Raw genomic sequence first — 23,613 nt, 5'->3', positions numbered from 1 at the left:
CTCTGTTAAAAAGCATTTCTATTAAGGAAGCTCCAAAAAAAGTAAAGTAGCAAAAGGAAAAACAAAGTTAAGAAAATAGGACTCCCCTCAGCACTAGCAATGGGCAAAGAATGAAAATCAACCCTGTTGAAACTAAAATATCTTTGTCTCTCTGAAAAATCATTTTCCTATTTTCAGCCAGTTCTATTTAATACAGTTTGTAGCCTGGGAATAAGTCCAAAGGTTACAGTGAAGGACAAATCCTAATACATGCAAAATGTGATCTTCACTTATTAATTAAAAATTAATGAAGAGAAAACCAGGTACACAGTTTACTACCTGTAATATATTTCTTAGAGCACGTGCATTATTTTCTTGCAAGAATATAGACTTGAGGATCAGCAGAAAACTGGTTTCATCTCACTACTACAATTCCAAATAAAGTAATTCCATCACTTCTGACAAGGGTTTAAGTTGTTTGAATGACATCTTTCCAACAAAACAAACAATCTAAGGCTTAATTGAGCCTGCAGAGTGCACAGATTATCTTTCTGAATGAACAGTAGGTGAAGTACAGTACTCTCCCATTTTCCATAAGAGCCCATAGTGGGGCAAGGAAGCTTTCCTCTCTCATTAGTAAATGATAGAACTTTTTTGTTGTCCGTCTTATGTGCTCTAGGACAGTGCTAGCATTGAACTTTGCCATGCTCCACCATAATATTATGTTATTTTTTCCCATTTGAATAAAGGTTGTAGCTCTTTCCGATTAGCAACAAATCCAGAAATTCCGGTTTTAGGAGATTGAGACTGTTTCTTGTTTTTGAATGTCAAGACCTTCAGCAGTGGTGTATAGAGCATAATTTCATTACAGCAATAGTAAAAGGCATTAGTGAGTTTTTAAGTCTGTAAAAATTACACTCTTTCCAATAAAACTCAAAGTAGCTGGGTTTTTTTAATCCCAGAATACAGAAAAATAATTTAGTAATTAAGACACTTTCTTCTAATCATAATTCTTCTCATAAGTGCAGATAATGGAAATTAATTTATAATACTTCATTGAAACTGTGGGAGCCACATCAGATGCTTGGAAGGATTACATGTGGTTTACTCCTGTAATATGGGAGTAAAACTAGGAGGAACAAATACCAATCTTGATTAATTGTCTAATTCAGAAAGTTATAACTTAGTCTGTGCCATTAAAAATAGTAAGAAATACTGTGATCTGAGCCACTGATCACTCCTTCCACTTGTCTGGGATTGGGTTTTACTGCTATTGCCTATGTTAATGGTGGACAGGGCACAGCTAACAGCTTGAAAAAATAGATAACCGTTGCCTAATTTCTGCATCACTTTCCCTTTGGCCATCAGAGGTGGAAGGGACATGAGTGAAGGCAGGCTGTGATGATGATTTACTTGTGATATAGCTGAAGGTAAACTGCGGTTAAAAAGGAGTTAAGTGATACAAAGTTTACCCACTTCTCACTCACAGAACCACAGAATCAAAGAATCACAGAAAGGTTGGGGTTGGAAGGGACCACTGGAGATCATATAGTCCAATGCCACTGCTGAAGTGTAGTCACCTTCAGCAGGTTGCACAGGAACATGACCAGGTGGGTTTTGAATATTCCAGAGGAAGAAACACCACAGCTTCCCAGTGCTCTGTAATCCTAAAAGTAAAGAAGTTTTTCTCATGTTTAGGTGGAATTTCCTGTGCTCCAGTTTGTGTCTGTTGCCCCTTGTCCTGTCACTGAGCACCATTGAAAAGAGTCTGGCCCCATCTTCCTAACACCCATCCTTTAGGTATTTATAAGCAATAGAGATATTTACAAGCAACAGTCCCCAGACATGAACATCAACAAAGTAAACTCACACTTAAAAAAATCCACCCCAAACAAAAAAACCCCAACCACATAGGTGAGTTAACTTAGGGAAAAGCACTATAATGTATATGATTTTTAACAAAAAATTCAGAAAGAAGAAAAGGTAATTTTGGAGTATTTGCAGTTTTCTTAAAAATATGCATTTTTGTGTTTGTTCATTCAGTTCTGAGGAAAAGAACCTTCCAGGAAGCTGACACTCTCCTGAGGAGGAATCTAACAAGGAGAGCAATGACTCAGCCCTCTACGTCCATAAACACCAGCCACCAGCATGACACTCACACATTTATCACGTCAGCATTAGTCCGGTGCTCACCACATCAACATGTGTAATTGCAGCACTTGGACTCCCGAAGAGGCGACCTCTCACACAGTGCCTGTGACAGCAGATTGCGCAAGATCACACATCCCAGCAGGCACACAACTGTTCAGGGACTGCCAGGGCTGAAAAAACTGGCATGTCCTTTTGGAAAGTCAAGATGTTGACACCATGTCTGTGCTCCCCAGGCTTGTGCAACAGTAAAGTGGCTAAGAAAAGACTATAGATAACATTGGGGTTTTTATAAAAAAGTTTTTACCAATTGCGTTTTATTTCCAGAAAAATAAGTTTTCTAGAAGAAAGTATTTTTGCAGTATGCATAAGAAGTAAATAAGTTTAAATAGCCAAGTTCTGTAAAACTAAACCTTAACTGATAGAGCAAGGAAGTTTCCGTAATATCTGAACTCCTTGCTTTGAAATGTGTTGTCAACAATTATTAACTTGCTCTTCAAAATTGTAACATCCATCAAGAAATTGAAACATGCATGGAATTATTCATATTTTGTTTCTAGAGGAGGAGGAACTTTCAGTATTTTCTACTACATTATTGTGTGGGTGGCAAAGAAAACAGTGTTAATGCAAAAGGATAAATAATCCATAAATACCCTACCATGTTTTATTTGGCGGGCACACACAGCACTGGCCTTTAGCATAAACCACTCAATTAAATCTGTGGTGGCGTTCAAGGTCTGTTTATCTCACCCTCTCATCTATTTACTCAAGAGGAATGCCATTCTTTGGATACATCAACTTGGCATGTGTATAGAAGTGAGCTGTATGGCTAACAAAAACATCGGTTATACTAGGTTCTAGCTTCTGTATCAGCTAAAAATACAGAGAGGAATCTGAGGCCTCTGGCTTTGTTTGAATTATAGGTCTATTTCAGTTTGATTTTTGGCCCAAGTTTTGTGTTTCCTGCAGCAAAAGCCCAATCATTCCTATCTGAAGTTTACAATCCTTACTATCATGCTATGATATCAACAGTATTCATGATAGACTCTTCCTTCTGCTATCAGCTAAAACTATATGGAAAACACCAGCCTGAATATAATATATAAGTAGTAAATGTTATTTTTCTTTGAGCTATAAGTGAAAAAATCATTTGGGTTTTTTTCTCCGTCTCAAGAAGACTGCAATTTATACTCAAACATGCCTTCTTTTAAAAGAGAATCAAACTGTTATTGTGAACACCTGCAATGTCTTCTTGTGGAGTAGCTGTTTCAAGTGGGGCGTCCTTTATAATATGTTTCAGAAGGTCTCTGCAGCTGCAATCCTCCAATCCCCGACCCTTGTTACCCTCAGTGGCACATTACTCTGTGGTTCGTGTGTTCCTGACATAACATTATGCCAATAATTGTTCCAATGTTTTCTCTTTTAAACTCAAGTTTTAATTTTCAGGTAAATGCACACCAAAAATGACGGTCATTGTCAGTATCACACTCCCAAAGGTGGATCTACATTCACCCCATGTGACCCAATTTCCCAAAGTATCCTCAGTCACTTACATGTCCGGTCTGCTCAAGTGTAGTCATAAAAAGGAATTCTGTTTTATAGTACTTTACAAGACTTAATATAGTAACATGTCTCAGCAACTTACAGTTCCATAAACACTAAGACATTTATGACTCCAGTATTACTATATCAGTTTTCTCAAAGAAGGAAACAGAGCCATGCAGTGATTAAGGGATTAGGCCAAGGTCATACATGAACTGCGTGTCAGCTGGTATTGGAATTTAGGTCATTTTCTAACTGAATGAGTAACAAGTACATTGTACAAGTATGGGGAACTGCAGTTGGTTCTGCAAGTTTCACACAATGCTCAGCATGACTTTCTTCAAAGCAACTGTGACAGTGAAGCTTCATTACTTGTCACTTCAACAGATGGCATAACTTGCCTTCTGTGTCTGCCTGCACCGCAAAGTCATTCACCCTCAGTACGCTTAGGCCTGGCACTAACCACAGGCTGGAAATTCTGGGGTCTGAACAAAACTTTGTTCATGTGAAAATTCACATGAAAGCGAGAGATTCTCTAAAAATGACTGATACATATCTTACGTCTTTCTTGTTTGCTAACTGTACTCTCATTTGCTAGTGATTTACATCTTACTAAATAGTAGAGAACAGTCACTTCTGAAGAGGTAGTCCTAGTCCGTATCAGTGCTGTACGCAGAGGGAGTCTGAAACAGTAACGTCACTTGCTGTGATTTATTTCAATGGAGTACACTGCTGACTGCCAAAAATCATTTGAATGCCCAGTCAGCACACAAAGTGGAAAAAGTATTAATCAGACCAGGAACCTATATATTGTAAGAATCATAGAATCAATAAAGCAGAGATTATCTAGTCAGTGGATCATTTCTTCTTTTTCAAATTCACTCTGGGGAGAAGAAATCTCACAATGAAGAACAAAAATCACTAGCAAACTCCCAAATATTACAAATGTACCAGAATGAAAAATATTCCTAATTTGTGACTAAAGATGCAATACATGACTTGATATATTTCCTTTAAATATAAGATACAGCAAATTGGGTATTTATGTTTTTTTCCATTTAAAAATAAATATGCACAGCACTGAAAGCCATTACCAGTATTTTTAAGTGTTGCACTCCTAATAAATGGCAAAAAAAATCATTATTTGTATTCTTCACATGTGCAACATTTAAACTTTTGCTCTGGTTCCTAAATTGATTTATATTTTAATAGCCTCTTCTTCTCCATGGATAATCCTACATCTGTCCAAAGATACCTGAACAAGCAACTGCAGCCTATGTGAAAAGAGTTAAAAATCTGTTTGAATTCAAAGGTTTTGGTTTTTACAACTGAAAATTAGCATTTGGTTTTGGTCTTCAGAAGAAATTAATAATGTTGCTTTAATTGAAAGTTCTCCTCACAGTAAAAACAAAGGGAACTCTTCTAGCATCATGCAACAGGAGTGAGGTAAGTTTGGTCTAATTCTTCTGCTGCTTTCACAGTGAAAGTGAAAGAAGATCAAGCTTCTAAATTTAAAGATTGCAGACTCAGCCTTCCTACTGCCTCATGTCCTTAACTTTAAGCATATAAGAAGTCTTACTGACCTCTGAAGGACAAGCATAGGCAAAGGATATACACATAAATCTCGGCAGGGCTGGAACAAGTGGCAGTTAAGAGAGACATAATACGTTAATACAGAAAGGCTAAGCTGCCTTAGAAATCAGAAATAGAGACAAAGGAACTACTGTTCTAGTCTGAAAAAAACAGCAGCAATAAAGACAGAGGCGTTATTGCAACACCAAACAATAAAAATTTCTGCATTTGGCAAGTTTTAACCAAGCACGACTGCTACTGCATTTTTGTTTAGCATGTAGTTTTAGCTCCCTAATTACAGGAAATGTCTGTGGGGTTGGTAAGAGTGACATTCAAATGTACTTAATCTTATTTACTGTACTTATATTAATAGGCTTAAATTCCTTACAAAAAAGCATGTCCTTCTACAGAGAAGGAAATTATTTTGAAGATCCTCTGCTTTTAGTCCTTAATTTTAACTCTATAGTAGATTCCAATGAAGTCCTTTCAGCCCTTCATTTTAAATTCAGAACAGTTTGCTTCCTTTGGTTATTTTTTGATCACATGCAAGGTAGCTGCACAGCATTCTGCAGCATGTGTGGCACAGGCTACTCCGCTGCATATCATTTCTGGAGCCACACAGGACACTTTTGGTATCTCAAATTCACTGCAGGATAAGGATAAGCTAAAACGTACTCTGTGATACCCGTCTCCCACCACGCCTTTTATAGGAGGCGATTCAAGTGTTTGCAAGAGTGGATGCTGTGAGGTATAACCCACCTCGTCCCCCAATATAAAAATACTGAAGTAAATAGGCAGAAATGAATGACCTGCAACAATATCCTGGGCTGCATCAAAAGAAGTGTGGCCTGCAGGGTGAGGGAGGTGATTCTGCCCCTCATTTCCTCTCTTGTGAGACCTCACCTGGAGTATTGTGTGCAGTTCCAGAATCCTCAGCATTGAAAGGATGTGGAGCTGTTGGAACTGGTCCAGAGGAGGGCTACCAGGATGACAAGAGGGCTGGAGCACCTTCCATACGAGGACAGGCTGGGAGAGTTGAGGTTGTTCAGCCTGGAGAAGGCTCCAGGGAGACCTTATAGGGACCTTCCAGTACCTGAAGGGGCTACAGGAAAGCTGGAGATGGACTGGTAAAGGCTTGTAGTGGTAGGTCTAGGGACAATGGCTATAAACTGGAGAGGGGCAGATTAGACTAGACATAAGGGGGAATTTCTTCACACTGAGGGTGGTGAGGCCCTGGCACAGGTTGCCCAGGGAGGCTGTGGCTGCCCCATCGCTGGAGGTGTTCAAGGCCAGGTTGGATGGGGCCCTGGGCAGCCTGGGTTGGCGGGAGGTGTCCCTGCCCATGGCAGGGGGGTTGGAACTAGATGATCTTTAAGGTCCCTTCCAGCCTCAGCTATGACTCTACGGACCACACACAGACCCCTCTCCGCCACCCCAGCCCCTCGCCCGCCGGGCCGCCCCCTCCCGCCCTCCCTCGGGGCCGCCGGCGCGCGGGGCGGGAAGGGGCGGGAGGGGCCGGGAGCCCCGCCCCCCGCGGCCGCGCGCGCCGCCAGCCCCGCCCCCCGCGGCCGCGGCTCCTTCCCCTCCTCCCACCAATCCCGTGCCGGGCGAGCGCCATGGATGCCGCCGGCCGCCGCCTGCCGCCGGGCCCGGGCCTTCTCCTCCTCTTCTTCCTCCTCCCTGCGGCTCTGCCCGTCTCCCCGCGGCGCTGAGGAGGGCTCGGCTCCGGCGAGGCGGCTCCACGTAGGCCCAGGTGAGCGGCGGGGCGGGCGGCGCTTCCCCCGGCCGGGCGGCCCTGTGAGGCCTGCAGCGCCGCCCGGGCCCGGCGGGTCCCCGTGGGCGGGGGGAGCCCCGGCGCCTTCTCCCCGCTCCCGGATACGCGGCTGTCCCCGCCGGAACGGCAGGTGCCTGCGTCCCGCTCGCCCTGCCTCTCCCCGGCGCTGCTTCGCCCCCTGCTTTCCCCTCCTCCTCTACTCCCTCCCCCCCGAAGTTAATAATTCGGTCGCGTTAAGATCGAATGCGCTGTGATCCCGCCCGTGCTGGCTGGAAGTAGTTTTATTCGGCTTTGGAACAGGAAAGGAAGTCTGTAAAAAGCAGCTCGGAGGACCAGAGGCGTTGTTCGAAGCGCAGAGCGTGAATTTAGTTACGTTTCGGTCCCTTCTTATAGCAAGACTGCGGCGATAATTTAAGGTTGGATGGGGCCTTGGCAGCCTGATCTAGTGGGACGTGTCCCTGCCCGTGGCAGGCGGGTGGAAGTAGGTGATCTTTAAGGTCCCTTTCAGCCCTAACTATTCTATTATTCTGTAAGTGGTGAGCAGCAGTCCAGTGATCTATGGTGTTATTATGCTCCTAAATTATAAAAACCCTGTATCTGTCATACTTATGTTTTGTTATTTCTTTTAGTTCAAAGCTTTTGTGAAACAGCAGTACTGATTCGGTGTGTCTTTCTCCATATAATGTTGGTTTCTGATTTCCTTTTGTACGTTTTGGGGTTGTTCAGCCTGGAGAAGAGAAGACTCTAAGGAGACCTTATAGGGATCTTGCAGTACCTGAAGGGGCTACAGGAAGGCTGGAGATGGACTGGTTGCAAAGGCTTGTAGTGATAGGTCTAGGGACAATGGCTATAAACTGGAGAGGAGCAGATTTAGACTAGACATAAGGGGGAATTTCTTCACACTGAGGGTGGTGAGGCCCTGGCACAGGTTGCCCAGGGAAGCTGTGGCTGCCCCATCGCTGGAGGTGTTCAAGGCCAGGTTGGATGGGGCCTTGGGCAGCCTGGTCTGGTGGGAGGTGTCCCTGCCCATGGCAGGGGGGTTGGAATTATATGATCTTTAAGGTCCTTTCCAACCCTAACTATACGATGATTCAATATGCCCTTGGTGGAGTTATTTTTTAACTATTAACTCATTAGCAGCGAGTAAACATGTAGGCAGACTTTGTCCAGATCAGTCTTCTGCCCCCTCGGCTTGTGGGGACACTGTCCAGCATTTCATATTTATCTATGAGCTTGGTAAACAAATCCCTTTTGTTTTGTGTTTGTATTTGAGATGTAACTTTTGATGTCTCTCTGTATTCAAAGTTAGGAGGTAATCTGTCTTTCAGAAAGTTGAACACTTTATAATAAAGTGATAATAAACCAAAGAGGAGAGGCAAGACAGCACTATTTGTCTTTATATAAGTTCTGAGAATATACAGAAAGGTTAAGCACAGTTTTTCTACTTGAGTTTTAACTTTGAATTGTCTTGTAAATAAGAATGGGCTCCAAGTCTTGCTTGATTGTCAGCTGGAACTAGAGTTTTTTTTCCAGTGGAACTGATCAGACTTATTACTATTTACTCATGTAAAAAGCTTGGAAAAAAAATACTGGTAAAATATGGGTAAATTTCCTTGATGTCAGCCCAAAAATGTCCTATACACTTCAGAGAGGTGCAGATCCAAAAAGTTTAAATACAGGATTGTGGTGGTAATAATTTTTTTTTTCCCTTTTTCTTTCCAGGTGTAAACTGCAAAAGCCTGGGGCTGGCTGAAGAGAGATATTAATAGTGCTGAAGTTACTGTGGCTTGAACAATTAAAGGATATTTTTGGTACTTCTTAATTTAAGCAGAGGTGGTTTTGTTTGGTTTTTTTTTCTGGTTAAAAAAAAAAAAAGACCATGGCAGATGTGGACCCAGACACGTTGCTGGAATGGCTGCAGATGGGGCAAGGAGATGAAAGGGACATGCAGCTAATAGCACTGGAACAGCTATGCATGCTACTTCTTATGTCAGACAATGTGGATCGCTGTTTTGAAACGTAAGTAGTTTTGGCTTTCATTTGTGGAATGTTGTTTTTCTCTCTCTGTAGCTGTATATAATATTCCTAGAAACCTTCAGCCTCAAAAATGGTTTTACAGCCTGAACTTTAGCATAGGTCACTGAAATGAAGAGTTTCTGTTCCTGTTGGGTTAAGAACTGTTGCCTGATTAAAAACAGTGTCGTGTGAGTGATACACAGTGCCTGTTCTGACCCATGGTCTGATGGTTTAATTTAAAAAAAACATATTCAGAGTTGCAATGTGGAAGTGTTGGAGTTTTGTTTTGTTTTTAATGGTAGAGAAAAACTTTTTTTTGTGTTATAAGGATCAGCTAGGTATATTTAAGCATACATACTCTTGCAACACTTTTCTGAAGAGAGAGCTTTTTCTGAGGCCTGTAAATCCAAATGAAAATCATACATATTAACCACTGTTCATGCAAGTATCTTGCCACTTCTTTGAAGAATGTTGCTGTTCATGCCACCCTCCTTCTCATTGCCTTTTGTACACTTCATATAGCGCAATCTCTGCTCTCATGCCTTTTAATACTATTCACAACACAAAATGATGTAACTTCTGTTACTTAATGGTGTTGCTGTGCATGTGGTACATGGCTTCCTGTCAGGGCCTGTGAGTACTATGGAAAGAAGGCAACAAAAGTGTGAACAGCCGTAACTTCTAAATCTGACATTGCTTATGTTTTTGGGTGGTATTTTTTTTTATTAGTTTGTTTCCCCAGTTCTTACTTTGATGCTCTTGCATCTCCTCTTTCCCATCTTTTATTGTTACTCTCATTTTCCTTTCTTTTGCCTCTTGGAACATGGCTAGTGTGTTTTTGATAGATTTTGCTTCCTAACTGTTTGGGTTTAGAAGCATTTAAGAAAGTAGCTGTTTGTAATAGTGTTTACGTTTGTAGCCTTGAAGCAGAAAACAGCTTTTAAGAGATAAGCCAGAAAGCTGTTTATCTGTCACAACTGCTTTTATTATAGGAAGTTTAAAATTCATACATCCCTAAAGTTTGGATTTATAGTAGTTAAGCAGTGGTGAGCGCAGTTTTGTACAGTGGTTTAGAATTTGAAATTGCCTGCTCTTGGCCTTGACAAGCATACAGGTAAATTTTTGATTTGAAAGAGACTTCGTGTTCAGGAGGTGCATTTGACTTCCGTATCTGTCCCTCGGAGTACTGATACTGGTGGAGCACTATGTTTTCAGTCTGAGAGAAGAGGATTTGCTGACTTCCTAATTTGCTGCTGTCAAAAAATAATTTGATAGTTTTGTCAGAAAAATTCATTCTTAACTATACGATCTCCCTCCTTCAGTGTATTCAGTATAAAACAGCGTTAGAAGTTTAGGCATATGCATTTGTAAGAATATTCTCTGGGTATTTGAGGATCAAGAATGAAACATGGACTTTAAAAACATGAACCAGTTGTGGGTTCTAGGCATTTATTTAGAACAGACTTTCACCTCAATATAAATGAATTAAATTGTCCAAGTGCTTTTTTTTCTTAAAGTATAGATAATGAATGCTGTCTTATTGAAGTGTTACGGCTTTAAAATTAGCTTTTATATCTGAAGGAAGAAATGTTTAAAATTTTATATTTTAAAAAATTCTAAAATTTTAAAAAATTTGGTATTTTAACTTTTGTTTTGAGCCTTGGTATTATTTAATTTTACTGGTCTTCTAAGTTGTTGCTCTCTTTTGCTGCTTGGAGCTTCCCTCAGAGACAAACAGAAGAGAACAAGGTGTAAATTGGGAAAAAGTTATTAGGATTCCCTGCCTGTTCTAGGTAGTACAATAAAGTTAAAACTGCTACTTTTCAATGGCACTAGTAATACACTGAAGATAGTTCCACAGTATTTGGTGAGCTGACACAGAGAGCTGCTACTTTGTGTTTATCACTCACCATTTTTATTCTTCCCAGCCATATTCTTGCTTCACGCCAGTGGTGGGGCTCACTGGGCTCCTCTAATTCTCTAAAAGAGCAAGCTGTTCTTTAGACCCACTGAAAAAGATAGCTTATTTTCTGCTGCTACAGTGAATTGCAGCAGATCATAGAGGTGTCTGGGGAAGGTGTAACCACATAACTGGAAATGTGAGAGAAGCAGAGAATGGTATACACTTTTCAGTGTAGAACTCGACAGTGGATTGTATTTGGTGTCTTTGGCGTCACAGCCTGCATTTCAAGGTTACTGTTTATTTTGAAACATTGTAAGAATTAGATGAAGACCTGAAAAGCATTTCCAAAACCATTCCAAATAGCAGTTCAGGGAGCCAAAATTCATGTTCTGAGAGTATAATTAAAATAATCCTTGTTAAGATTTTAAAGTTGCTTTTCAGCTGTGTTTTTTAAGAGAATTATTGCTTGTCTAAATAGGAGATTTATTTTGTGACAGAAAGGTTGCCAAATGCATTTTCCAGGAACTAATTTTGAAAATGGTGCCAGTGTGTGCCTGATTTATAACATGGACATATTTTTCTGTTGGTAAGGAACCAACCTCTAGGCTTTACAACTTTTTTTTTCTTCTTTTAAGTAAGAAGAGCATTCCCAAATTCTTGTATGCTGTGCAGATGTTGCTGCTGTATCTTTGAATTTTTTATTACTATTAATTATGTTAACTAAGAAAACCTTAAGAAAATTTTGCATCTGCGATATTCAACAACAGGAAGATGGAAGGTGGAATCTTAAAACTGTTTATTGGAGAACTAAATGTAATGGTTTTGAGAGATCGGTTAGAGTGACTTTAAATACTAAGTCCATTCTTACATAAGAGAATAAAAAACCCAAGTTCATCATTTTAGTGAAGTACATCTGTTGATTAAAAGCTGTATATGGTAAGGACAGAAAAATTATGAAACGAAGACCCATGAAAAATATTGACATAAATGCTAAATGCATTTGCCGGAAAGCACAGCGCTGTTTCCAGGCTGATTTCTTAAGGAGCTAGGGGCAATGCAGTCTCACTCAGCAAAGAAAGATCACTGACTTGGCAAAGGGAAAGTATTGAAAACTTTAATACATTCGAAACTTTGTACTTAACTACAGTGCTAAAGTAATAGGGTTACTTTACAAACATAATTTCAAGGAAATGCTATATTTTAACAGTTGTTTAACAATTTGTTTCTTTACAAGAGTAATGGATATTGACACTAGTGTTTTGGGTCAAATCAGGAAAATGGAAATAGGCACAATTTTATGGTGTGTATTTCATAGCATTCTGGCAAATGTTTAGCAGCAGCACAACAGATTGTGAGCTATGTGGCCAATGACAAGTAGTGATGCCAAATAACTGAGTTTTTCGTTCTCCCCTGTTTTACATACTGAATCTGATTAATTATTTTTAGTGTTACTCATATGTTAGCACTACAAAAATTAGAGGCATATTAATCTTCTGGTGACAATGAGTCACGGACACTGTTAGTCACTTAACATGAAGAATGAGTAACATTTTACCAACAGCAAAAGCCAGTGGCTTGGACTGCAGAAACTTAATAAGTGAATAGAGATGTTTCTGCTTAGTAGCTGCATTGGAGGAAAATAGTGAAACTTGTGATTATAAGTGTCAGTATCAGATTCTCCACTATGTACGTATTCATTAGAGAAAAGGTGTATCTCATACTTGTTATTACACTCTAGCAAATACAAGGTGAAGAAGAAATTACAGTGAACCAAAGGCTGAATTGGTGTGAGGTAGTGAGGCTGTGGTAGAATAATGTGGAAGAGTTCAGATTTATCTCTACCAGGTTGATTAAAGCTGCAGACTCCTGTGTTTATCCGGATTGTGTGACTCCAGCAAATCAAAATTATACATATATATATAAAGTTTTTCTTGTAGAGATAAAGGTAGGAATCCAAACTGGTGGTTTTCAGGCCTGTTTTTCAAGTCTGGGCTGGCTTTAAAAGCACTGTTGTAATTCAGACAGTGACGAAGTGCCCCTTTAGCAGATTTAACAGTTGTAATAAAACTAACAGGCTGATGGGGCAGCTCTAACCATATCAAGGTGGTTTCATGTTGTGTGTCCTACAGATTTGCTTGGTTTGTTATTCTAGGGAATACAAATAAAAAAAAAAAAGTCAGGCCTTTATTACAGTTCTGTGCTGGTGTGCAGTCATGAGTAAATTAGGATAAGTATTGCTATCAACAATAGACTATATTTTCCATTAGTTTAAACCATGTATGTTCTTTGTGAATTACTGGTTTGGGCTAATGCAGACATCTCAATAAATGGAATCTCATAAGCTTTACAATGGCAAGACTTGTGTGATTCCTACTAACTTTTTCTGCCTTTCAAAGAAGGCAGAGAATGTGGCAGCAGTCATTCTCTCTATGGGCTCCACTGTAGTGGGATCCTCCACGTCTTAGAGTGTTTTTTGAGATGGAAGTAGGGGTGTGTGCTGTGTTTTTCAGGGAGCTATCTTGTTACAGCATTATATCTAGAACTATTCCTGATTTTTTTTTAAAGCTGTTCTATATTGTTGTTGGGTGGTTTGGGTTTTTTTTGGAATGGTAAGAGTTTGAACATGTTAGTTTCTTTCTGGTTGCTCTTTGTGAAATGGGAATTATGGCCTTGTCACAGGTATTATGGATTAATTAGCCTTGTGTAGTCATTTTGAGAATCTTAATGGTTGCAAGGACTGGAAAGGATGATTAAGTCATCTAAATTGACATCCTCTCTTCTGTCATAGGCCCCCATGTTTACTTGGTTATTACCAAATTGAGCATCTTGTTTGACAGAAGCGTAATGTGCAGTTAGTGCTTCCAATAGGGCATCCTACTTAATTTTACTCCATTTCACTATTTAATCTTCTGCCAAGTTGCCTTTGTTGAAATTTGCTTGTCCTGTTTGATTTGAATTGGCCAGACTTCTGCATTCTTTTCCCAATAGAATTAAAAGCCAATGCTGTTGTTACTGTGGATGTACTCGCACGCAAGTATCTTGTCAGCTCCTCATCTTCCTCTCCCTCCCCAGTTCTTCAATTTCCAAGTTTTTTGGAAATATTTTCCGGTGTTGGCTTCTTTGTGCTGTTTATAGTAGCGCATTTAACTGTCAAACACCCCAAATTTAGTTAGATGTTTCCAAAACATTGTACAGGAAGCGTTGTTTTAGTTATTTATCTTCAGTGTTGCTTTCCAGGGCATGACTACTCCCTGCTTAGGAATAGCTTGATGTATTATCTAGATTAAGATCCTTAACTTGGCAACTGAGTGTTTTAAAACACATTTTGTTTACTTGAACCCATGCTTTTGAGTAGTCTAGACAGTTCAGCATAACTCATCACAGTCTTTGCTGCTGTTTACCAGTCTGATGTTTTTTCCATTGAAGTATGAGTAGTATCATCAAGTGCCCTTTGGTTTGTCCAGGGCTTTGTGTGTGAGAGAAAATTGAAGTGATTCTTGCAAGTACCACACAAAAAATGAGTTCAGAATTCTAAGGCAGCAAGTTAACAACCCTTTGGATGTTTTCTTGCCTTAATAAGTGTTGCAGGAATTTCAGATGGCAGCCTTCCTTTCTTGAATGACTGTCCTAGTAAAATTATTTTAAATATCAGCCTTTTATGGGGCATGGACCAAGTACATGGTAAGTAGATTGAGAATGGGGATATGGAAATTTTGTTGTTAAAATTGGTTCCCTTTTTGAGCACCTGGAAATCTAGGAGAAGCTAATGAGGAGATTTGTATATTTATGCACACTTACAAAATAGTAATTCTTGTTTTAGTTGCTGATTTTGTTTTCAAATGCAGTGTGCACTCAACCATTATCTGTGTATACAATTGAGGTTGCTGCTAGTGGAAATCATCGAGAGAAATGTCTGTAGTTTCAAGTATTTTAATTTATTCAGCTATTGTGGACCAAGTTTCTGTGAAACATTTTCAAAGTGCTGGAGACGGGAGAACAAACATATGTAGAATTATTGCCCAGAGGCATGACATGTCTTTTATAAAACAAAAATTTAAAAGGCAGCCTTTGTAAATTCCTTTTTAAGTTCAACAGCAAAGCTAACAATAATATCTTTAAAAATTTAGAAATTGCCTATCCTGCAGAGGCTGTTTTTCTTTTTTTCTTTTGATTTATTTTATACAACTGGCGTTTATTGAATGTGTAGCTGAGTACTTGTGTGTTCCCTTCTAATAGTGAACTCTCAGAAGGTTCAGCCTTCTGTCCCTTACTTAGCTACAAAGAAGTTTGAGGGTGTTTCTAAGTATGAAATTTGAATTCAAAATTAATTTCTTCTAGTGTCTAATAATTCAGGTTTTGTGATGGGATAGATTCAGGATGAAGTTGCTAATTCTCTAGCTTTATTTTATTTGCCTGAGCTGTGATGCAGTTAAGAGTAGAGGTTCAGAGTTGTAATTCTAAATTAGCAGTTAATTTTTAGTTGCTTCTTCCTCATACCTTTAAAATCCAGTGTGGTGTCTTTAAAGTATATGTAAGTGGGTGTTTTCTGACCTTTTGTTCTGTAACAGCAGTGTAAGAAAATAAGAAAACTGTGTACAATACTTTTAGGAAATGGATCCAGAATATTGTGGGCAATTCTCTTGTGTATCAACCTGATTACTCTGCTGATGTTTTTGGTTCATTTATGGAAACAAAATGGTGTTTTGGGAGAAGAAACAACGAGGGAAAGTCTGAGACCTGAGATTTCTTTCCGTAGAAAGAACTACAGAAAGGAAAACCAGTCATTAATAAAAAATAAATTGGAATTGCTATTGCTTTAAGAACAATTCAGTTGTGCAGGATGTATGCTCTTTGGAACTTTAAAGTCGTGTGACACATTGTAAATATTTAATTGGTATATTTTTTCTCAAAAGCAGTTACTATTGAGGTTTAAATTAAGTATTTTAAGTTTTAGTTATTTAAAATTATTATGTATTAAATAATTAATAAATTGTGTAGGCACCTATGATTCCCTCTTTTCCCACTTTTAACTGGTCTCAGCAGATGGTATGCATTACAGATCCAGCACAAGTGCTGGCAGGCAGCTGAGCTTGGTTTTCTGCCACAAGTCACATGTCTTGGACCAAGCTCCTGAAGCTGAAGGCTTCGTCACATGGCAGGGACAGCCGAATCCAGCGGTTACTCTGGAATTGAGTAACACACCCTAGTCTAGCAGTGGTTGTGTTAACCATTTTTGGGATGAAGTGGGATTATCTTTTTCCTTTCGGGTTTAGTTTGAACACAACACTAGTTGTTGAACTACCATTATTGTTACTGTTTTAGCAAAGGCTTTTAAATGCATATAAAATATGAAGTGTAATTACAAAAATGACTTTACAGCGCCTATTTTTACTTCCTTGGTATCTTTTTACACTGGCCCACTGTAAAATCAGCTGAGTCACTTCATTTGAGTTTAAGGGCTTAACGCTGACAGGAGCTTACTGCTGTAGCTATTTAAGACGTTTGCATTGCTATGGATACTCCTGTTCCTAAAAAGGGGATGAGTTATGCTGATTATAATGCTGTTGTAGTAATATAATTATATTGATAAATTTCCCTAGCTTTTTCTGACATCTTATTAATATGATTGTGATGTTTAGAAAATGTTTTAGGTCAATATATTTTCTGCAAAGGAAGAATGTGTATTTAAGAATGTGTATCATAGTCTTTACAGTCTAAGAAATTTGTTTTAACACTGAAAGCGTGATTTTTGGTTTTTTAATATAAATTATACAGAATCAGCATTATTTACATGGTTTAGTTTCTTCTTGATATCAGTGCAGGAATCAGAATGCTCAGATACCCTGATCTTAATCGATTAGAATATAAAGGGTAGATGATGGTAGAAGTCAGACCTTTCAAAAACTGTTATTTACAAACCTGCCTTCCAGTAAGATCCTTGAGGCATGGTGGGTGGAAGACTCACAAGATATTAAGTAGCAGAAGCATTTATCTTTAGAGTGCAGGAATGAAGTTGGGTGGACATCCAGAACTGAGAGACTTACAGTAATGAGGAAGAGCTGTAGTATTGGTTGCAGAGTAATCTCATTAACTCAGAAGTCGGTCTTTCACCAGGTAGTAACATAGACTAACCTCTTTAATTCACTAAATCAGTCCCTATTCACTCTTCCTGAGAGGAGTCTTCTGCTTAATAAGTGCCCAATGTGATGTTAATATATGTTCTTAGAAAGGAAAATTTTAAAATATTTTCCTTTAATTTTCATATGCGTTAGGAGAAGTGCCTAAATAGAAATCTGAACTTTGGAGCTACCTGATAGCTCCTATTAGCCATTACTTTCTAATTGGGAAGAACAAAGCTATTAGAGGGTTTTTTTTCTGTATTAAAACAAACTCACTACTATATTCTGCTGCACTGCAAACAGAACATTGTGAACAGAGTGATTCTCCCTTCCACCCAACTTAGATGTTACAGCAACAATTTTTTTCTGTCATAATTCTTTTTTCTTTTAGTTACTACATGGTCTAGATACCGTGATTTAAACTGCTTTTGATATTGTGGCATTTTAAGTTTAGGAAGAAAAGTACCTTTTAGTTCTGAGCACAGTTTTATTTGGAACAGCATTAGGGCCTATGTTACTGATGTGACCTAATCTTCTACATCAAATATTTGGGACAGTTTGAGGTCCCTTTGATCTATTTTGGCCTGCCTAAGGAAGCCAGTAGAGATTTACCATGGACTTAAGGCATAATAGTGACACACGCATAGCATGGCTTGTCTGACTCAACTGTTTCGTTCCTGCTAGTGTTGATTGTATTTGCTTACTTGGTGCTTCATCAAAAGAGAGACAGTGGTCCTCAGAAAGTGCTCTTCTCAGGACCTGGTTGCTAGAATTGCTTCCAAGTGAGCAGGGAATTTCTCCTCCCTGTGCTGCCTTTGCTTACACTTTTGTAACAAGGTACCTTTACTCAGGATTGGGTTGAGTGATAACTCAAGGACTACTTCAAATACCCATTTGCACGATTTTGAGGCGTTGAGACCAACCACTGAGGAAGGCAAGACTTTCTTTTCTAGGGGTTGTGTGCCAGCATGCAGAAATCCCCAGCAGGACTGTTGGAGGGAAGGGTCATGTACTTTGGACACTTGCTACGTGGCGGTGACAATGTTGCATCCCATCTCCCATCCTGTGCTGGTGTTCCCATCTATCCTTTTCAGTCCTTTCTCTGGTGCTACTCATGCATGCATGTTCTTGTTCCTGAGATGTGTAGAGCAGATGCTACGAGAGACCCATGTAATAGCTTAGTACAGATTTTGGGATTAGAGGGTGATCTCTATAAAGCTGACCTGTGTACTTCTGTTTGTCATACAGAAGTTACCTACAGCATAATGACTGAAGTTCTTCAAAATGACAGCTGTATAATTTTATGCTTTAATAGTTCTAGCCACCTGTTTAAGAAGCCTGGCTGGATGGAGCGTTTGGGTTGTGTTGATGTGTCCTTCTCTGCTGTTACAGGCTCAGTCACTGATCTAGACTCTGTCTGAATGACAGAACTGGTGCCTTCTGTTCTCTTGCTAGCAGGATCTTTAGGGACTCCTAAGGCCTGAGTGGACTTTAGCAGGCCAAAAGCATCTGAACTTATCTGTATTGCATGTTCATGCTTATGAATGTAGTTTGTGTGTGGCTGTTGAAAGTTCCTGTGTAACTAACTCTTCTTTGACTACTGGAATGCTAGTTTGTTGGTTTTGCCATGAATTAAATATAGAGAGTTTTACTACAGAATCTTGAAATTTGTTTGGGGCTTTTGTTTGCTCTTGAGGGTATTTCCTAAGTGTGTTACTCCCTCTGTTTAAAATTCTAGCACTCATGTGATTTATCTAGTTCTGTAGTAAATTTCTTGTTCCTTTATTCAGCTGCTACTCTTTTATTCTACCAAATCTCCCGGTGCCTGGACCAAGTATTTTTTGCAAAGGATGTATCTTCAGTTGTTGCAGAAACACGGTCAAAGTTCTTTTATGACCTTTAGTAAGAGTAGCTCTTCACAGGTAGCTTGTAAATCTTCCTCTTGTCCTGAATATTATTGCTTTGAGTAAAGCCAAGTAGAGCATTATTCTGGTCATTTTGTATGCACATTCAGAATGGCAATTTAGGTAGCAGCTGGCATAACAGCAATGCAAGTCGTTCTTTTGATAGCTTTTGGAGAAGCCACAATAAAATATTGTGTTCCCTAGAACTTTTCCTGTTAAAATAGCAGAAGATGCTGGTGATGGGCTAACTGACAGTAAACTGGTATTAACATAGTTTAGAAAGATGTGAGGAAGTGGGATAAGTGGGATGTAATAATGCGATATGTTAAACAGCAAATCACAGTTGTCAAAACTGCTGAGATATCATGATAAGATGTAATAATGTGGGATGATGTAGTAAGGAGATCTGTGACAAGATCCCTCAGATACCACAGTATGTCAAACACTAATGACTTCTATGTCACAGGCAATAGACAAGAAGGAAGTGCTGTATGTTATTGGGAACTCTCCTGGATAGGAGAAGACAGTGCAGTGAGATGTTCAGAGCTAGTTGGGACCGAGGCTTAGTCTTGATCTACTGTGTTTAACGATCACAAGACTGCAATAAATTAAGGTGGGAAGAAGGCAGTGTTTTGAACTTGCAGGGTATGCGTGTGTTTGCATTCTTGTCTGCTTGCTTATGTGTATTAGGGAAGGCCAGTCAATTACATTTGTCCACAGGAAGCTCTTGCCACTGGATTGTTTCACTTAACTCAGCAGAGAAATTTACCGTCTTATTCAACAAAATTTGCACAACTGGAATACTGCTTAGGAATTCTAGGAAATAATTTACATATACTAAAATGTTTTTTGTCTTGTCTCAAGCTCTTAACACCTGCACAGTGAAAGGCTATTTGAAATGCTTGGACACAGCTTCTTGCAAATGTTTCAGAAAGGCATACAAATGTAACTTGATAATTTTGCTTTCATAGAATTATAAAAGGTCTGTATCTGACCAGAAAAGCTGTTTTATGTGAGTAATGAAAAAAACTTATATATTTGACTAGCATAGTGAATGTTGGGTGGCTGGGTTTTTTTCCCCCCTACTGGTCATCATTAGAAGCTTAGAACGAAGCATAGCCATGTATTAGTCTGAAAGAATACTACAAAGCAGTGGACAAGATAGTGGAGAGATCCTATCTAGACAAATTGGTGTGTGGTGGACTGCATTGGCGAAATGTGCTTTGTATCTGAGAATATAACAAATGGCTTTGTTTTCAGAGTCAGCATCAGTGTTGCTATCACGCTTTGGAGCTTGAAAGAACAAGTTGAATCTATTCTCAGTTGTGACCTCTCTGAAAAAATAGTAGCTCTGTATAATAGGTTGTTAAGGCACTGTTCATAAAACAATAATAAAAATACTTTTTGATAGTCTCGCTGACAGAGACTCAGGGCTGAAAGAATCCGGGTCTGTCTGTTTTGCATTCCTTATAAATACTTCAGACTTCTGCATGTGTTTTATTGCTTGTTATGGCTTTAGGGATAATAACTTATTATGTATTACTGTACTGTGTAGAACTTGAACCGAATTGAGTTGAGAGAGACATGAGGAGGGAGATGTCTTAGAAAAATAAACTTTCCACTTCTATTACTTCTAAATTTGTATGAGCTGTAATAATGATCAAGCTTTGTTATCTTTATGTGCATCATATGACTGATGCTTCTTTGTGGACCATCTTGTTTTTCACCTTTTTTTACTATGTGTTTTTCTGTTATGTATTGGTTATGTGATTTGTTAGATTAGTTTATAGTTTGTCTAGAGCATTCAATTAGAAGGCTGGACTTTTTTCACTGTTAGATAACAGGCAACTATTACAAACTGTTTAATGAGTTCTGCATTTGAAATACAATGAAATAACCTTTTAAAAGAAAAAAAAATACAGATGGTACCTATCACAGAAGTTTAGTTTGCAGTAAATGAACGTGTACTGGAGTGGGTAGTGCATAAGATTTTATGCCACAAAACCAGTGTTTGCTTTTCTGGTTTTCCTTTTAAGCTTGTGATTTCATGTGTGTTGATTTGCTGCAGGAAAAATTCCTTGCACTTAAAGCTTTAGCGTTGCCTTTTTTCCTGTTTTCTCTTTAGTCTTTGTTATTGCCCTTAGTAAACATTTATAAAATGTTTCTGCTGCCTTATCTACATGATGTAGTCTAGCTTTCAGCTTCTTCTTCACTAGCAATATCCAACAATACTAAAAAAAAGCCCAGCAAAACCAAATAAAAAGCCCCAAACCAAACTGTTAAAAGAAACAAACGTTAAGTACATAGACCTCAGAGGCTGAAGTAGCTTGAAGGAATTTTCTTTGAAAGCTCTTGTAGAAATTAGATCAGTCGCTGTTTTCAGAAAGTATAAAGAATTTTATTTTTTCAGAAGTGAAGTTCTTGTTATTGCTGCTTTTATTTGATCACAATATGCATTAACATAGTCTGCAAAATAAATTGAAGTCTGTGTAGCTTTATATTTTGAGAACCAGGTAATTCTTACAGGTTATGTGTATGAGAAATCTACAGTTTCTTCCTGAAACCTTATAATACAACTCGGTTTCCTTATTGGAGGAGTAGAAATCATTCCTCTCAGTCAGAAAACAAGTGTCCTGACAGCAAGTGGAGGTTATTTGCCTTCTAATTGAAAAAGTATGGTCTCTGACCAGTGTAGCTAGAGGTTCCTGCAAAAAAAGTAATTTAAAAATCCCAAACCCTTAAGGTTTTTTGCCCGTGAGCTATGCTCATTTAAGAGTGTTGCTGATAACAGTGCACTGGCGTTTGTGTGCTGGCAAAGAATTCAGTATGAATGATGGACTTTTAGTATCTTCATATTTTTGCTCTATCTGCTGGGTAATTGGCTGTCGTGGACAGGAGTTTTAAGGACAGGAACAAATTTGTTCCAAACTTTTAAATTTCCGTTTTCAAAAAATACAGCCAGGTTCCATTTGTGCTGTCTTTTTAAGAAACTATTAAACCATAGAAAAAGCCCCGTAAATTTTACATTTTTAATGTTGCTTTTAAAGCCCTGCATAAATCTAGAGTTGTTTTCCTGCTACTGTCTTTGGAAATCTGAGAGAAATTGTTTACTACTAGTTGCTAGTGTTACAATGGAAACAGTGGACCTCGTTACCTTCCACTTGGTTATATATGTGATTTTGGTTTGTTGTGTTTTTTAAGATTTGTGTTTATTGGTAGTGTGTTTTCTCTTGCAGTATAATGTTTGAAGAACATTGTTTGTAGCAGTGTTTCAGTGATCTGTCTGGTGTTGCATAGAATGAAATGTAAAACACCTAACACCAAAACACTGGAACAGGCAGCACTGTCTGCTCTAAATATTATTTACTGAAATGCTTCTTGTACTCATTATTAGATAGCTACCATACGATGACACAAGTCTTGCATTTCTTTTTCCAATGGATAATGTTTTTAAAATGCAAAGTTACCATGTAAACTTTTTTAAAGAAAGATATGGAGTTAAATAGCGACTTTCTTAAGAACAATAGGCAGCATAAGCTGGCAGGGCTAATATAAGTTTTAAATATGTGATTTAGCTTTATCTAAGCTTCACTTACTAATTCATGTCTTTAAGGATCATTGGATAATGTATTTATTTGTCAGGCAGTATTATTTAGTTACTTCATAAAGCATGGTCGGCTCTTCAAGGAAACTATTAACATTTTACTGTTCCAGAATCTGCCGTCTTGTATGAGTCAGTGTGCATAGCAGATGGGATACTAAATGACCTCTGCATTAGTCTTCAGAATGATTAATTGATGAATGCTTCACCTGTCTTTTAGATCAAAAAGCACATTTTTTTTCATCCTTCAGAGGTTAGTTCCTAAAATTATTTCCCAGGAGGATAATTTTTTCCTTGTATCATTATAAAATTTCAAGGTGTTTTTCTGCTAAGTTGACTACTGTAATACAATGTCCTTTTGGATTTGAATTTTAGAGTGTGTATGAGATGCCTTCATCTTGGCGTTCTAAGTGAATATTCTGAACCAACTATAAACTAATTGAGCAAATCATGTTAGCATGAAAAGCATTAATCTGTTATTGTGGAAGTGTCCGAAACTTGCACAATTTAGTAATGTTTTGTTTGTGTTTTTTTCCCTGCAGATGCCCTCCTCGAACTTTTTTACCAGCACTGTGCAAAATTTTTCTTGATGAAAGTGCTCCAGACAATGTATTAGAAGTAACAGCTCGTGCCATAACGTATTATCTGGATGTATCGGCCGAATGTACCCGTAGGATTGTGGGAGTGGATGGAGCTATCAAGGCACTTTGTAATCGTTTAGTAGTTGTTGAACTTAACAACAGAACCAGCAGAGATTTGGCTGAACAATGTGTGAAGGTATGTATTCTGAAGAACCTTCTGTTTTTAAGGAGCTGGAAAACTTGCTGGTTTTGGAGAGATTCCTCATATTCTAATCCTATTTGTTTTATTAAAATGTGAAGCAAAACCAAAGTGTGATTAAAATGTATATGCCAGCAATGCTGCTTAAGTTTGCTGTCATTCTGGTTCTCTTAAAAGCTGAGGTTCCTTTTCAAAGAAAGTACACAAAAGAAACAAAGAGAAACTTTCTTTTAATATTTTATTTATCTTGAATGACTAGAATGCTAAGGGTTATT

General features: G+C 38.6%; 1 protein-coding gene across 11 annotated transcripts in view; it reads left to right on the top strand.

Moving 5' to 3' along the window:
* Window positions 1–6,841: 6,841 nt before the first annotated feature.
* HECTD1 (HECT domain E3 ubiquitin protein ligase 1) overlaps window positions 6,842–23,613 on the top strand; it is a 59,511-nt gene continuing 42,739 nt past the window's right edge. For 5 of the 11 annotated variants that reach the window (XM_069858361.1, XM_069858363.1, XM_069858360.1 and 2 more), the window contains exons 1-3: window positions 6,843–6,994; window positions 8,738–9,034; window positions 23,101–23,335. In XM_069858361.1, coding sequence (XP_069714462.1) covers window positions 8,895–9,034; window positions 23,101–23,335 — 375 coding nt within the window. In that variant the 5' untranslated portion in view covers window positions 6,843–6,994; window positions 8,738–8,894. Of the gene's footprint in view, window positions 6,995–8,737; window positions 9,035–23,100; window positions 23,336–23,613 lie in introns of all 11 variants that reach the window. The other 6 variants (XM_069858369.1, XM_069858365.1, XM_069858368.1 and 3 more) reach the window with 2 other exon arrangements.

This window comes from Phaenicophaeus curvirostris, chromosome 5 (assembly GCF_032191515.1).
Source record: "Phaenicophaeus curvirostris isolate KB17595 chromosome 5, BPBGC_Pcur_1.0, whole genome shotgun sequence".
NCBI lineage: Eukaryota > Metazoa > Chordata > Aves > Cuculiformes > Cuculidae > Phaenicophaeus > Phaenicophaeus curvirostris.
The sequence above is the reverse complement of the archived record's forward strand: the minus strand, read 5'-3'. Positions and strand labels throughout refer to the sequence as shown.